The following is a 12361-nucleotide window of genomic DNA, read 5'->3' as shown; positions in this document are numbered from 1 at the left end:
CAGCAGGCGCTGCTGGCTGCTCCGTGAGCTGCCCGTGTCTCAGTCAGACACGGATCCGTGATTTTTACATCTTGGACCTCGCTGATGATTTGTGCAGCGGATTCAGGAGCAATAACGTGGCACTGCCAACATTTCCAGTACTGATAATTGAGTATCTGTGAGATGAAGCTCCTGCTTCCTTAGGAAAGGGGGAAAAACACTGGTGTTTAGAGCAATTGCTTTCATTCCACAGCCAAAAGTAAAATAGACATTAACTGAACACACTTGTTATTTCACAGAGATTGTGGGTTTGGTTTTTTTTGCAGGAAGGTGTGCCACTGCTTAATGTCAGTGCTTTAAAAAGATAAACTTCATTTAATCAATATTGTCACTGGAGAGGTGTGTACCACCTTTCAAAGTAATTCCTCTGGCTTTAGGGAGGGTGGGTGTTATTGGCACTTGTATACAGAATTCGGCAGGGACAGAGAGTTGATGTAGCATTATTGATAAAAAGATACAATATTTTATTTAGCAAATGTAGCAATAGGCAGTAAGAAGATTTGCCATACCAGTAGTTAACTGAGGCAAGGTTTTAAAACAAAACAGACATTTGTGGCTTTATGTGCACACGAACTTGACTGCTTGTTTCCTTGCTGCTTCTGTCCTTTTCTGTTACCTTTTTTTTCTCTGGTCTGTTGGTTTTAGAGAGAAGAAACTTATGCTTGTAGAGTTGTATTACTCTAAAAGATTGGGTTTTCTTTATTTCCTTGTGCTCAATGAGAAGAGCAGTATAAAAGGGTAATAGAGCTTTCTTTATTTCAGTGTGGACTATTTTTGTCAAGTCGCAGGGTGCCGCACGGTCCCCGTGGAATTGGGCTCCCGATACACAGATGAGGAATGGTCTCAGAAGCTCATGACTGTCAGTGACTTCATCAACCAGTATATTGTGGATCAGGTCTGTCACTCGTGTTTCATCCCCAAATCCTGCAGGTGTTACTGGCACAGATTTTCTGCTTAGAACAAACATGCTTAGAGGTGACGCCAAGGGAGGGGGTGTGTTATAAGCACAACTCTGTATGTAAAGATTGGACATATTTTCAAGATCTGAAGCTACAAACAGTTATTGCAAAGTTAGCTAGGTTTGATTTTTTTTTTCATATATAATTAAATGGAATTTGATTAATAGATGGATACCTTCTGCAGCAAAAGCTTGAATGGTGGAGTCTAAGGACAAGGAATCCTCAGCCAGCAGTTTTGTTCCTCTCATTTATTAAACTGCTTAATGAGAGCTAGAATCATGATCCAAATTCATGTGTCACCAGTAAAAATACAAAAAAGTTGATTCACAGTTGCATGTCCTTTTACTTTCTCAGCTGAGGATCTGAAGCCCTCATTTCTGTTTTGTAGTTTTCTGGTAGGAAGGACCATGTGTCTTTGCAAATTGTTCTGTGGTGCAGCCTGGAATAGAATGTTGAGATGCTTACAGGGAGTGAAGGTGAACTAGTGTGTGTTCCAGCAGGGTCTGGCTATAAAGGTGCAGAGTGTTTTCACAGGATTGACAGCAGAACAGTCCAGACTCCGAAGGATTATCACTGGGCTTCTTCCAGACACTGGAGCTAATTAGTTTGTTGATTGTGAGGATGTATCTACACTCTTAGAATTTCAGTGTAGTTCTAAGTTACTGTTTCAGAAGACCCCTGTATAGTGGGGAGGAGACAACTGTTGAAACAAATCTAGTGCTCTGAAATAGGGCATTGGAAATGGATGTTACCAATAAGTAAATTAACTGACTGGGAAGTCCTACCCTTATGTCACTATGTTTTTTTGTCTTTCTCTGCTGTAATTTCAGAACAGTGTGGGATATCTTGCTCAGCACCAGCTTTTCGATCAGGTAAAACGGAGCAAATGTTTTTATCTTTCTGCAGTCACATGTTCCCCTTGTGGCACAGGTCATCTCTGAGGATGTCAACTCTACAGGATGGAAGGGCACATAAAGAAATCACACTTGAAGGACAGAAGGAGGGGTTTGTTCCATGTGGCTCCAAAGGCATGGAAACAAAAGCCTTTTGGGGGTGAAGACTTTCAGCCTGAGGACTGTTTTGGTACCTATGTAGCATTTCCCCAAAGGACATGTAAGTCAGGGAGGAGATTTGGACAGGAAACAGTCTTCAGTGGTGATATGTTCACCATACTCTGAAATGTCTTTCCAGTTAACCAGAAATTAGGTTGGTGGAAGACATAAGAAGGAATCTCACAGCATATAGCTAAGCATATAAAACATCACGTGCCCCTTCCCAAGAACAGCAAACATACATATTCCTGTGGGTTACTCTGGTTTCTGCTAAAGCAAAGGGAAGAGTAAGAAACCCCTTTCTTTCTCCCAGTTCTCCTTCCAACAGAATCTGCTTACTAGGACAGAAAGTGCAAGGACATTTCCTGCAGACTCCCAGCAGTTCTGCCTTTGCTGGACAAGCATGTCATTTCTTTGTGTCAAGCTTTGTTCCTCTGTTCTGTCAATTATATATGTTTGACAAGTCAGCACTTACTCTTTTTAATGTTTATTTCTTTATGGGAGTAGATCCCAGAATTGAAAGAGGATATCGGTATCCCTGACTACTGCTGCCTGGGAGAAGGGGAAGAAGATGAGATCACCATTAACGCCTGGTTTGGTCCCAAGGGCACAATCTCACCTCTCCATCAGGATCCCCAGCAAAATTTTCTAGCCCAGGTCTGTATTCTACTTACTACACCAGATGTTTGTGACTGCTGTGCAGTTGTACTGGGATCCTCTTCCCTGGTAACCCCCCTGATGCACACATACAGCTGCATTCAGAAAGAGAAGAATCCTACTATGCACACTATGTAAAACTTACTGGCAATTTTTTGGGGTGAAAGTCCATTATAAGAGGTCTTGAACTGGGAGCAATACTTTGCTATCAAACTTCAGAACTTGAATTCTTCTGCCTGAAGAGAGTATTTGCCAGTGCTGTAAAAGAGTGTAATTTGAACAGCAAGTGACTGACAGTTTTCATTTTCAATTAAAACTGCCCTGCCTCTTGATGCCATTTAAACTGTGGCTGTGGAGTGCAGGAAGACACAAGTAAAAGTAACCAAGTGGAAGGATCCCTGCTGGCGGGGTGGCAGCTGCTGCAGAGATCATAGCATTTCCCTGAGGTAGGAAACCAGTTCCTAGGGGTGCTGGCCATGAGCTGTGCACTCAACCTCACATTGCACAGGGCCCTGACCCAGCAAGTACAGGGGTTGGTCAGAGCATGGGTGACTCTTTCATGGGCAAATACAGTCACACCTGGACTGTGAAGAAAACTTGAATCCTGGCACAAGCAGCGTGAATCTTCACCCTGTGCCTCCCATGGGCATCCCACTGGTGTCACTGCAGCATCAGCCTCTTGTTTCTTCTGACACTTCATTATCTGCACTGACAACTTGCAGATCAGTGCAGTGTTCAGGTCAATCCACTTAGCTTATGAACTCTAGGCCTTTCAATTAAGCACTCCAATGAAAGACCTAATTTATTAATCGCACAGAAATAAGAGCTAATGGAGTTTGTGAAAGCTTAGCAGTCACTCTTCTGGTACCTCTGACTGCTGATGTGACCTTCAGAGAAGATGCAATCTCTTTATTCTCAGTTCTTCTAACTACTTCTAGCTATGTAGAGCCCAAATGCCACTGTATAAATTGGGTGCCTTGAACTTTGAATTGAGAGTAATTTGGCTGAAGAAATTTTCTGGTATTTCAAACTCTTACCTGCTCCAAGAGAACAGGCACTTCAATTCCAATAGTCTGATTTTTTTTTTTTCTAACTTCTTTTTGTAGCAGTCTCTACTTATCACCAACAAAGATAATGGGTATTTCTTGTGTATTTTACCTGATCCAGTACTGTGTAGGTTAATGACAGATACATTTATTGTACCACATGCAGGTATTTGGAAGAAAGTATATCCGTCTGTATTCACCACAAGATTCAGAAAACCTGTACCCACATGAAAGCCACATTCTTCACAACACTAGTCAGGTAAATAGTTGCCTGAAATTTTAATATCAATTTTAAAAATATTTGTATGTATTTTAATGTTACTTTATCAAGTCATATTTGAATAAGGACATGCTACTGATGATTGTTTTGGTTTTTTTATAGGTTGATGTGGAAGATCCTGACTTAATTAAGTTCCCCAATTTCAGGAAGGCTGCGTTTCAGTCCTGTGTTCTGATGCCTGGACAGGTTCTGTTTATTCCAGTTAAATATTGGCACTATGTACGATCACTCGATATCAGCTTTTCTGTCAGTTTCTGGTGGTCATAGTTCTGAACCTCACATAAAGTCTGTAATAGCAATTAAAAATCAGGACAAGTAACATCTGGCATCTTCTCAAAAGATAATTATTTTTAAGCATGAGAATGTTCTTCCCCATCCAGAGGTTAGAGGTGGATTTAAAAAAAAAGCAACCCAAACAAACCAAAACCCAACAAACTCTTGTGTCAGCATGGTGACAGGATCTGGATGGACAAATAGAAGATGCTACAGCTCCTTTATTTCTGTGGGTGTTTCTTATAGGAACCTCTCATAAAGAGCATGTTAGGTCAACACCTTGTACACCTGTGTACATTGCCAGGAGCCTGCTGCAGACTCTCTTTGGAACCTCAGTGTATTGTTCCCTTCTGCTTGGATTTAATAATTGTAAAAACTGGAGTTACATCAACAATGAGGGATGGTGCTACCCAAAGGTTCAATCTGTTTGAAAAAAAAACTAACATGAAGCAAAACTAGTCTCCTGGGTGGAAGAGAATTAATTGTAGTTAATCCATAGTTTAATTGCAGTTAAAGAAACTGAAGTTTAATCATGCTGTGATTAACCATCAGCTGAACTGCTGACACTTGCCTTCTGCAGATTGTCATAGATCTCTACCAAGGAAAAGATACAGTGCCATTCCATTCTGGTAAGGCTGTAGTAATCATAGTAATCATTCTGTTCTGGTACCTGGTAATATCTAGTCCTTGTCTTTCTTTTCAAGTCACTCTCAAAGGAAGAAGCATCCTTACATAAAACTGGAGCAGGAAGTGCTAATACTAAAAACTAAGAGTCTTAAGACTATTTTTTTTTCAATGCTTTGCAGATGTAAGCTGGCATAGCCCCAGAAGTCTTACCCTACTCCTTCCCAATAATTTTGATGGTAGGAATATTCTCTCATTATTGAGTATAGCTGGTCATGACCTGGCCTTTTGTCAGATGATCTCTTCTGTGTCTAAAGAAGGGGCAAAACCCAAGCAACAGTGCCAACAGAAAGTGCTCAAACTATTGCCAGCCTTCTTAGTGAGGAGACCACAAGTGCTGCATTTTTCACCTACCTGAAGCCCTGTGGTACTAGTAACAGGTTTCATTTTCAATTGTGCAACTGAAACTGTACAAACAGGAAACACTGTTGCTGAAAAAGGCTCTGTGAATAGTTCACCTGCATGGATCAGCTGGCAGGACTAACTGAAAACATTTGCATCTTTCTTTCCCAAACACACTGAGAGTCCCTACCCAAGAATATGGAGAACTGCATACACAAAACAGCCTCCAAGAAAGCTGTGCAGGCATAACTGAAGAACAGGAATGTAAATTACAGGTTTATTGTCAGTCTTAAAACTGAAGGAAGAAATAAGTACACTGAACAATACATTATTACTAATGAACAGTCTGGTTATTCTGCAAGAGAGGGGAAGAGATTTCACTGAAACCAAGTTTGACTAGCATCGTCTCATGCTGAGACTGGGGCTCCTCTCTGCTCTCCCTGTTTTTGATGGGGACTGGGAGTCTATCCGACTCACACCTGTAAAGAAAACAAAAGGAAAGGTAATAAATGACACACACAAAAGGACTATATTGTATAGCCTCCAGATTTTTAAAATGCTTTTTATATTCCCATGTTCCTGTTCAGGATGTTCAGTTTCCCTGGCTAAATAGAAGCTTCTGAAGAGATGGTGCTCTCCTTAAAAGCTTGGTATTCCAGAAGTTTTAGTGTAGTGTTGTGTCTGTCCTCTATTCTGTGTTCCCTCCCCAACTCCTTTAATGTTGTTATAAACAATATGCAGAGGATCTACCAGTGACCATGAGGCATAATCCTTGCTCTTTGAGGGCTTATTGTTGCCCAGGTATAGTTTACTGTCCAAAACATACAACTGAAGTCAGAAATAACTGATTCAACTACAGTTACAAATAATACAGGCAGTGCCACTGAATATCACAGCCCATTCTCTAGTATTATTGCACTCAATCTGAAATAGGTTCCTGGGTACCTGGAATGTCACAAGACCAGAAGTCATTGCACTGGGGACAGCGCGGTTCGGTGGGAGCTCTGAAGTACTTCCTGACACAAGGTAAGTGCATTGCAGTCCCACAGGATTCACATACTTGACTCTGAAATCAGGATTGTGAATAAGAAAGTCTTAGTACCCTGTCCTTCAGTTTAACATGACGTTGTTACAAAGGGCAGCAGATAGGCAATGTCTTATTGCAAAGGATGGTCACGCAGAACATTTGGTGAATGCTCAAAAGTCAAAGCTGTTAAATGATACAAGGAGGTAACTGGAAACTAGGAAACAGGAAATACCATTTCCCTATACAGGTAAAATTTAGCTTGAAAGACAACACACCTATATGGGTGCAATAAAGGAGAACAACTGGGAAAAAGTAACATGGAAAGATGTTAGTTGGGAAGATGAGAAGATGCAGGGTTGAGAAGGAAGACAATGCAGTAGTTTTGGAACAGGAGTTAAGGCTGCAACCATTTACACAAGACTAAACCGGTAACTTAGTAGCTATTAAAACTGGTCCAAGACATGTTTTTTTCCAAAGACAGAAGATTATATACCTTCACTGAAAAAAGGAGGGAGATGTTCTTTATCTACATGAGCACCATTAACAGATGACAAAACCAGAATTTTTCAGTGCCTGCCTAACAACTCGAAGGGAAGTATCACAGACTTCAGCTGTGACCATGTAAGTGCATTAGCAGATGCCACCTGAGGTGATAGAACAAATGTTACCTGGATGGCAAGGCTGTGACAGATGTTACACTTCCTTGCCACATCTTGGTAATTGCTGAGAATGTATCGTTCCATCTCAATTATGCAGCGAGTATGCAGAGTATATTCTCCATTTCTCTAAGGAAACAAGTGGTGAAATGAGCAATTTCTTGTAATTTCTTTTACCTTTTCTGATTTTTCTAACCACCTGCTCGCAAGCATTTGACATCCAGTTTTTTCTGCCACAGTGAAACTAACATGCTGACACTGAATAATGCAAAGACAAAATACTTTTGAAGTAGCAAAATTAGTTTAGAGAATCAGAATAAATATCTCACACCTTTAACAGAGATCTAGTCTGTAGAAGGTACAGATGAGCAAAGATGCTCTCTTTAACAAAGACATGCAGTTTTGGAACTCTCCATTTGCACATTAGTGGAAATGCTACTAGTTTTCAGGAAAATCTGGGCATTTATTGCTGGAGGTGCCTCTGAAAAACCTGTTAAATCACCCTGACATTAAGTCAGTGTGTAGCAGCAGGTTGCAGATCTATGATGCAGTGAACCCAGGGGAAAAGGGACTGAGGTCTCACTTGTTTTGCCAAGCACCTGCAGTGTCTGCATGGTAAACAAATTTTTCCCTCATGAAGTCAAGGAGATTTTAAAATATGCCCATGCCTTTCTGGTACAGGAGTTTTCAACAAGTTTTGCTTATCAAGATATATTCTAAGTGTAACTAAGGGCACTGGTCACCGTGAAGAGCTTTCCCCAGCTCCTGTTCCAAGGCCAAGTACACCCCGTGGCTGCGCATGAAGGGCGTGTGCGCATCACGACGCAGGGTTGCACACATGGACACACCTCACCCAGGTACTAGAAACTGAAACCATGTTGTCCTGTACAGACCTACCCAAGGACTTTTGCCTTTTCTGCAAAAAATCACTGGAGCAGCAGTTAGCACAGGTCCCATTAAACCATTTTTGCCATCATCCATTAAATAGCAGCTCCAGTTTCTGCCATCACATCCGTAATAAACTTATAGCTGGATCTATTAAAATACAAATATTTGAAAAGCCACAGCAGTTACCTCAGAGAGCCACTTATCCTCCACAAAAACTTTCAGCACTTGTTCTGCTTCCTTTTTCTTCATTTTTTTTGTCTTAAGTTGGTCAGCCAAGTTTAAAATATCTGTAGAAGAGGCAAAGCCATTTTCTGATAAAATGATTAGGTCCATCTACAGAAAGAAAGTTTTTCAGCTATTAAAAAAAGCCCATGCAATTAGACATATCTTACAGTAATGTGCAACTTTTACAGCACCCAAACATATGAGATATACTATGGTATATGGCTTGAACCAGAACTGTAAAACAAAAGCCAAGAGCTAAAACAATCACTGTTACTCGACAGTTTTAATCTTCATCAAGAAAACACTTCCCAAGTAGAGCTGTTTAGTGCTGCCCCTTGAAGCTGCATCCAGGGACCCCCAACATACACAACTCCGGGCAACTACCTCAAGAACCACATCTCTGTTCATTTCATTGCCATTCATTTTAAGATGGTACCTACAGAAATAATATTATTTACCAACTAATAACTGGCATACTTACTGTTTTTCTGAACAATTCTAATTCATTTTCTGTATAGTCAGATGCCATTTTAGTTATTTCAGTTTCTGCCAAATTCACCTACAAGAAAAACAATACTTTAAAGTGTCTTTGTATTTCAACACTATAAACTGTAAAAAATCCTCTGGGGCAAATAATGCATCTTACATTTAACATATATTTATTTAAGTGACAGGAAAGAGGCTGTTCCTTAAAGACAGCACATGATGGTAGTCAAGTCCTTTCTTTACAACCCCTGATCTTCCAGCCACATTCTCCACAGCAGTGTCTGCCCAGTTCAAACTCTTAAGCAATCCCACCTCCCCCCTATAGTGTTAATACAGAACATTAGTTCTATACAATAGAATGTATTACACCAGGACATGGTGTTGGACAGTAGCAGTAACTATGTTACAATACACATTGTTTGTGAAAAACAGTTACAAGTATTTCATACTCATTGCACATGCTACTGCTGTTTATTATTAGCTCAACTTAATTGGCAAAGTAACGCAGAAAGGTCAAAAGCAGCAGCTCATGTTAGATTACCTCCTGCTTTTTGAAATTACTATATAACCTTCCCTCTTTGGCATGCACATTGCAGAGCATCTACAGAATCTTTACAGGCCATTCCTTAGCAATTCCTTCTATGCTAGGTTGATTTTTGAGTAAGAGAAAAACAAAACTCCTGTTGGGCTCTCCGTCCTTTCTAGCTTAAAAATTCCTCTTGAGAAAGAAAGTCTCCTGTGAAAAAGAAATCTCACTTCAGCACGGTTTATGCTCAATAAATCAGCCAGTGCTGTCGGCCCCAGGCTGTTTGCTGGCAGTTCATCCCCCTCCCCGTGCCACGAGCAGCCCGCAGGGCCGTGCGGGGGCAGCACAGCTCGGACCTACCAGCGCGTAGTGAGCTCTGCCGTCATCCTCCGACATCCCCTTCCGGACCTGCATGAACAAGGGCTGCAGGTGGCTGTTAATGGCACTGATGAAATCATCCAGTTTATCATGCGCATAGTAGACTGAAAATAAATTTCAAAAAGAACATATACAAACAAACCCCCAAACAACTACTTATCAGGCAGATCTGTTTCTGTTTTATGTGCTGAAACACTTTTCCCCAAGTAAAAGCGCCACAAGCTGGTGGGGCAGAGTTCAAACAGGTCTGCTACGTTCAGCAGACATCATTTTGTGCTGCTGACTGAGCTTTCAGAGAAGCCCAGCTCCTTGAAAGTCAGAGTTTAGAAGAGTCCAAACGTTTGCTGCACAGAACCCACAGCATTGACCCATTAATTACTGTGACTTTAACTAAGCTGAACTGAAACTAAAACATAATCAGGAGAAACTACTGTGCACAATGCAAAACTATACTGCCTTTCCTTCATTTACATCAAAAGATTCCTTGTTTCTTTGTGTTCTGTTTCACAGATTAAGGGCATGCAAATGATCAAGTTACATACCAGAAAACTTAAAATTCCAGCATTTTAGAAATACAAGCAATATCTTGTGTCATGTTCCACAAACAAATTAAACACCACCAGAACTTCTAGAAGTTCTATCACAGACAACTATAGTTAAGATGGACTTTGAAGTCCTTCTCTAGAAATACATGCTATGGGTTTTGCTTGCACAGCAACAAAACATGCCCTCAAGACTGTCCATCCAAAAGAAAATGACGTTGGTGGCAAAATTTCTGTTGACTTCAACAGACAACAGTTTAAAGTAACAGCTCATAGCTTTAGAAAAATGATTGAGGTCTCAAAAATACTACCAGTTACTATTAACTTGATACCATTCCCAGTTGTTACTTGTGTAACTACAGCAGACAAGAGGCCCCACCTTCAAAAGCCAACTATCCTGCAGCGCATCCTACACTGCAAAAATACCGGATGATCCTGCCCAGAGAGGTCATTATTCCAATCTATAAGACTCCTTAAGTGAGCAATGCCAACAAACAGCAAAAACAATAATAAAGTAAGTATAATATTAAAGGAAGTACAATTCTGTCAAATTGTTGTGCCACCTGCCTGGCACCTGCTGTCAGGAAACAGCTAATTCAAGCAGCATTTGGGTGTCTCCTTTCAAATGACACTTTTTGTTCTTACAAATGCCTTGTCCTTTTCCATTTTGTTTATAAATTAGGAAAATATTAAAATAGTGGAATTTTACTTGTTTGCTATTTTCTGGGAGCCAGACAACTGGCCCATCTAATACCTACTGATAAATTAGCACTGAACATGCTACTCATCACAGCTTGATTCAGTTCGTGCCAACCACATTTTCAAAATTAGTGAAGATGAAATAGAGAGCTCTGATCTGTAAGCAGATCTCTGGAAAAAAAAAATCCTTATCAAGTTGATTACACATTTCTGCCCTATTTCAGTTTGAACATGAATTTTAAACAGATTTGACAGTATACAACCCATTTTTTGTCACATGTGCTACAAAATTCAGCTTGGTATAGCATATACTAAAACTAACCAGTTGACCATGATGTGATAGATTTACTCAAGATGGATGACAGCATACACTTCATCTTCTGTTCCACAGGAAACCTTGTCAAATAAATAGAGCATTCTGGAAATTTCAGTATTATCAATGTCAAAAAAAATGTAAGTATATAACCTATAAAAAAACTTTTTTGCTAAAATAAAAAGTGCTCTTTATGAGTCTGACCTCATAAAAACTCCAGTTTCCTCCTGCTTTCTCATTTTACCTTTTAGGAAAGTAAGAGAAAACTCAACTCATTAAAGTTTTTTAACTTTTTTTAGATAGTGCATGCTTTCAGAAATCTAATTATTTGTAAGCTGCACCAGGGGAAAAGAAAGGTTCTTCCATCTCCCTGCTTTTTCCCTGCAAGAGAAACACACCTTTGTGGATCTCACAGCAGCGCCGGTGCAGTTTCCTCACCCCTGATCCTTCCATTACCCCGTGAGCCATCAGGACCTGCAGGAACCGCCGATGGGCATCGGTCATTTGAGCTGCCATCACAATATTCCACCAGGCTCCAAGCGCTGCAGGAGGTGTAGCTGGAATTAACCCGCGTGTTCACACACATCAAAACCACGCAGCCCGTGCCAGGTTGCCACTGAACTCTCCAACACTGAGTCAGGGCAAAGATGCAGATCCCCCTCTTGTTCTCAGAATACAGAGGGCGGACAACTCCAGGGCTCTAGGAGAAGGATGCAAAAGTGCAACTAATTTTAGCTGCAGCATAAAAGAAGAGGGGCACGAGGCTCTCACAGCCCCAGACCGAAACCAGCAGTGGCACGTGCCCCAAGCAACACAGCAGCGGGCGCGGGCTCCTCTGAGATGCTTCTGGTTACTACGTATCCTCAAAAGTTGCCTAATTAGAGTGTAACTTACTTTGGCCAGAAAACCCTCCTCTAAATGTTCTGCAGGGCTAAAGAACTAAATAAAAGCACTCAAGAAATTCCTCGACCATTGTAGGACCGAAACCAGCAGTGGCACGTGCCCCAAGCAACACAGCAGCGGGCGCGGGCTCCTCTGAGATGCTTCTGGTTACTACGTATCCTCAAAAGTTGCCTAATTAGAGTGTAACTTACTTTGGCCAGAAAACCCTCCTCTAAATGTTCTGCAGGGCTAAAGAACTAAATAAAAGCACTCAAGAAATTCCTCGACCATTGTAGCCAAATAATCGTTAATTGTTCGCAAGAAAAAAGGAGCTTCCGGACCCCCCGAGCGCAGAGGCCGCAGGCACGGACCCCGCACCGCCCGGGCCCGGCTGCCAGCGGCTCCCG

At 41.2% G+C, this 12361-nt stretch overlaps 2 protein-coding genes across 2 annotated transcripts in view; one reads left to right on the top strand and one right to left on the bottom strand.

Annotated features, from left to right (window-relative positions):
* KDM8 (lysine (K)-specific demethylase 8) overlaps positions 1 to 4406 on the top strand; it is a 170530-nt gene extending 166124 nt beyond the window's left edge. The window contains exons 2-6 of the mRNA XM_010002584.1: positions 802 to 934; positions 1829 to 1870; positions 2558 to 2707; positions 3920 to 4012; positions 4136 to 4406. Coding sequence (XP_010000886.1) covers positions 802 to 934; positions 1829 to 1870; positions 2558 to 2707; positions 3920 to 4012; positions 4136 to 4300 — 583 coding nt within the window. The 3' untranslated portion in view covers positions 4301 to 4406. The remainder of the gene's footprint in view (positions 1 to 801; positions 935 to 1828; positions 1871 to 2557; positions 2708 to 3919; positions 4013 to 4135) is intronic.
* A 1322-nt stretch (positions 4407 to 5728) lies between these two features.
* On the bottom strand, positions 5729 to 11623 carry NSMCE1 (non-SMC element 1 homolog (S. cerevisiae)). Its single transcript, XM_010002583.1, has 7 exons — positions 11471 to 11623; positions 9501 to 9622; positions 8610 to 8687; positions 8090 to 8236; positions 7028 to 7144; positions 6278 to 6398; positions 5729 to 5811 (listed from the first exon to the last, which is right to left on the bottom strand). The coding sequence occupies exons 1-7, from the start codon at positions 11586 to 11588 to the stop codon at positions 5729 to 5731; spliced, it is 786 nt and encodes a 261-aa protein (XP_010000885.1). The 5' UTR covers positions 11589 to 11623.
* Positions 11624 to 12361: the final 738 nt, after the last annotated feature.

Source organism: Chaetura pelagica, unplaced genomic scaffold, assembly GCF_000747805.2.
Source record: "Chaetura pelagica isolate M959 unplaced genomic scaffold, ChaPel_1.0 scaffold438, whole genome shotgun sequence".
Classification (NCBI taxonomy): Eukaryota; Metazoa; Chordata; class Aves; order Apodiformes; family Apodidae; genus Chaetura; species Chaetura pelagica.
The sequence above is the reverse complement of the archived record's forward strand: the minus strand, read 5'-3'. Positions and strand labels throughout refer to the sequence as shown.

Excerpts from the sequence above, each read along its gene's own strand:
- NSMCE1 (XM_010002583.1), bottom strand. The coding sequence starts at position 11,588 with ATGGCAGCTCAAATGACCGATGCCCATCGGCGGTTCCTGCAGGTCCTG. Across the intron at positions 8,237-8,609 it reads TAGAATTGTTCAGAAAAACA|ATGGACCTAATCATTTTATC; the intron begins GTAAGTATGCCA and ends TTCTTTCTGTAG. Across the intron at positions 6,399-7,027 it reads GTCACAGCCTTGCCATCCAG|AGTCAAGTATGTGAATCCTG; the intron begins GTAACATTTGTT and ends TCCTGATTTCAG.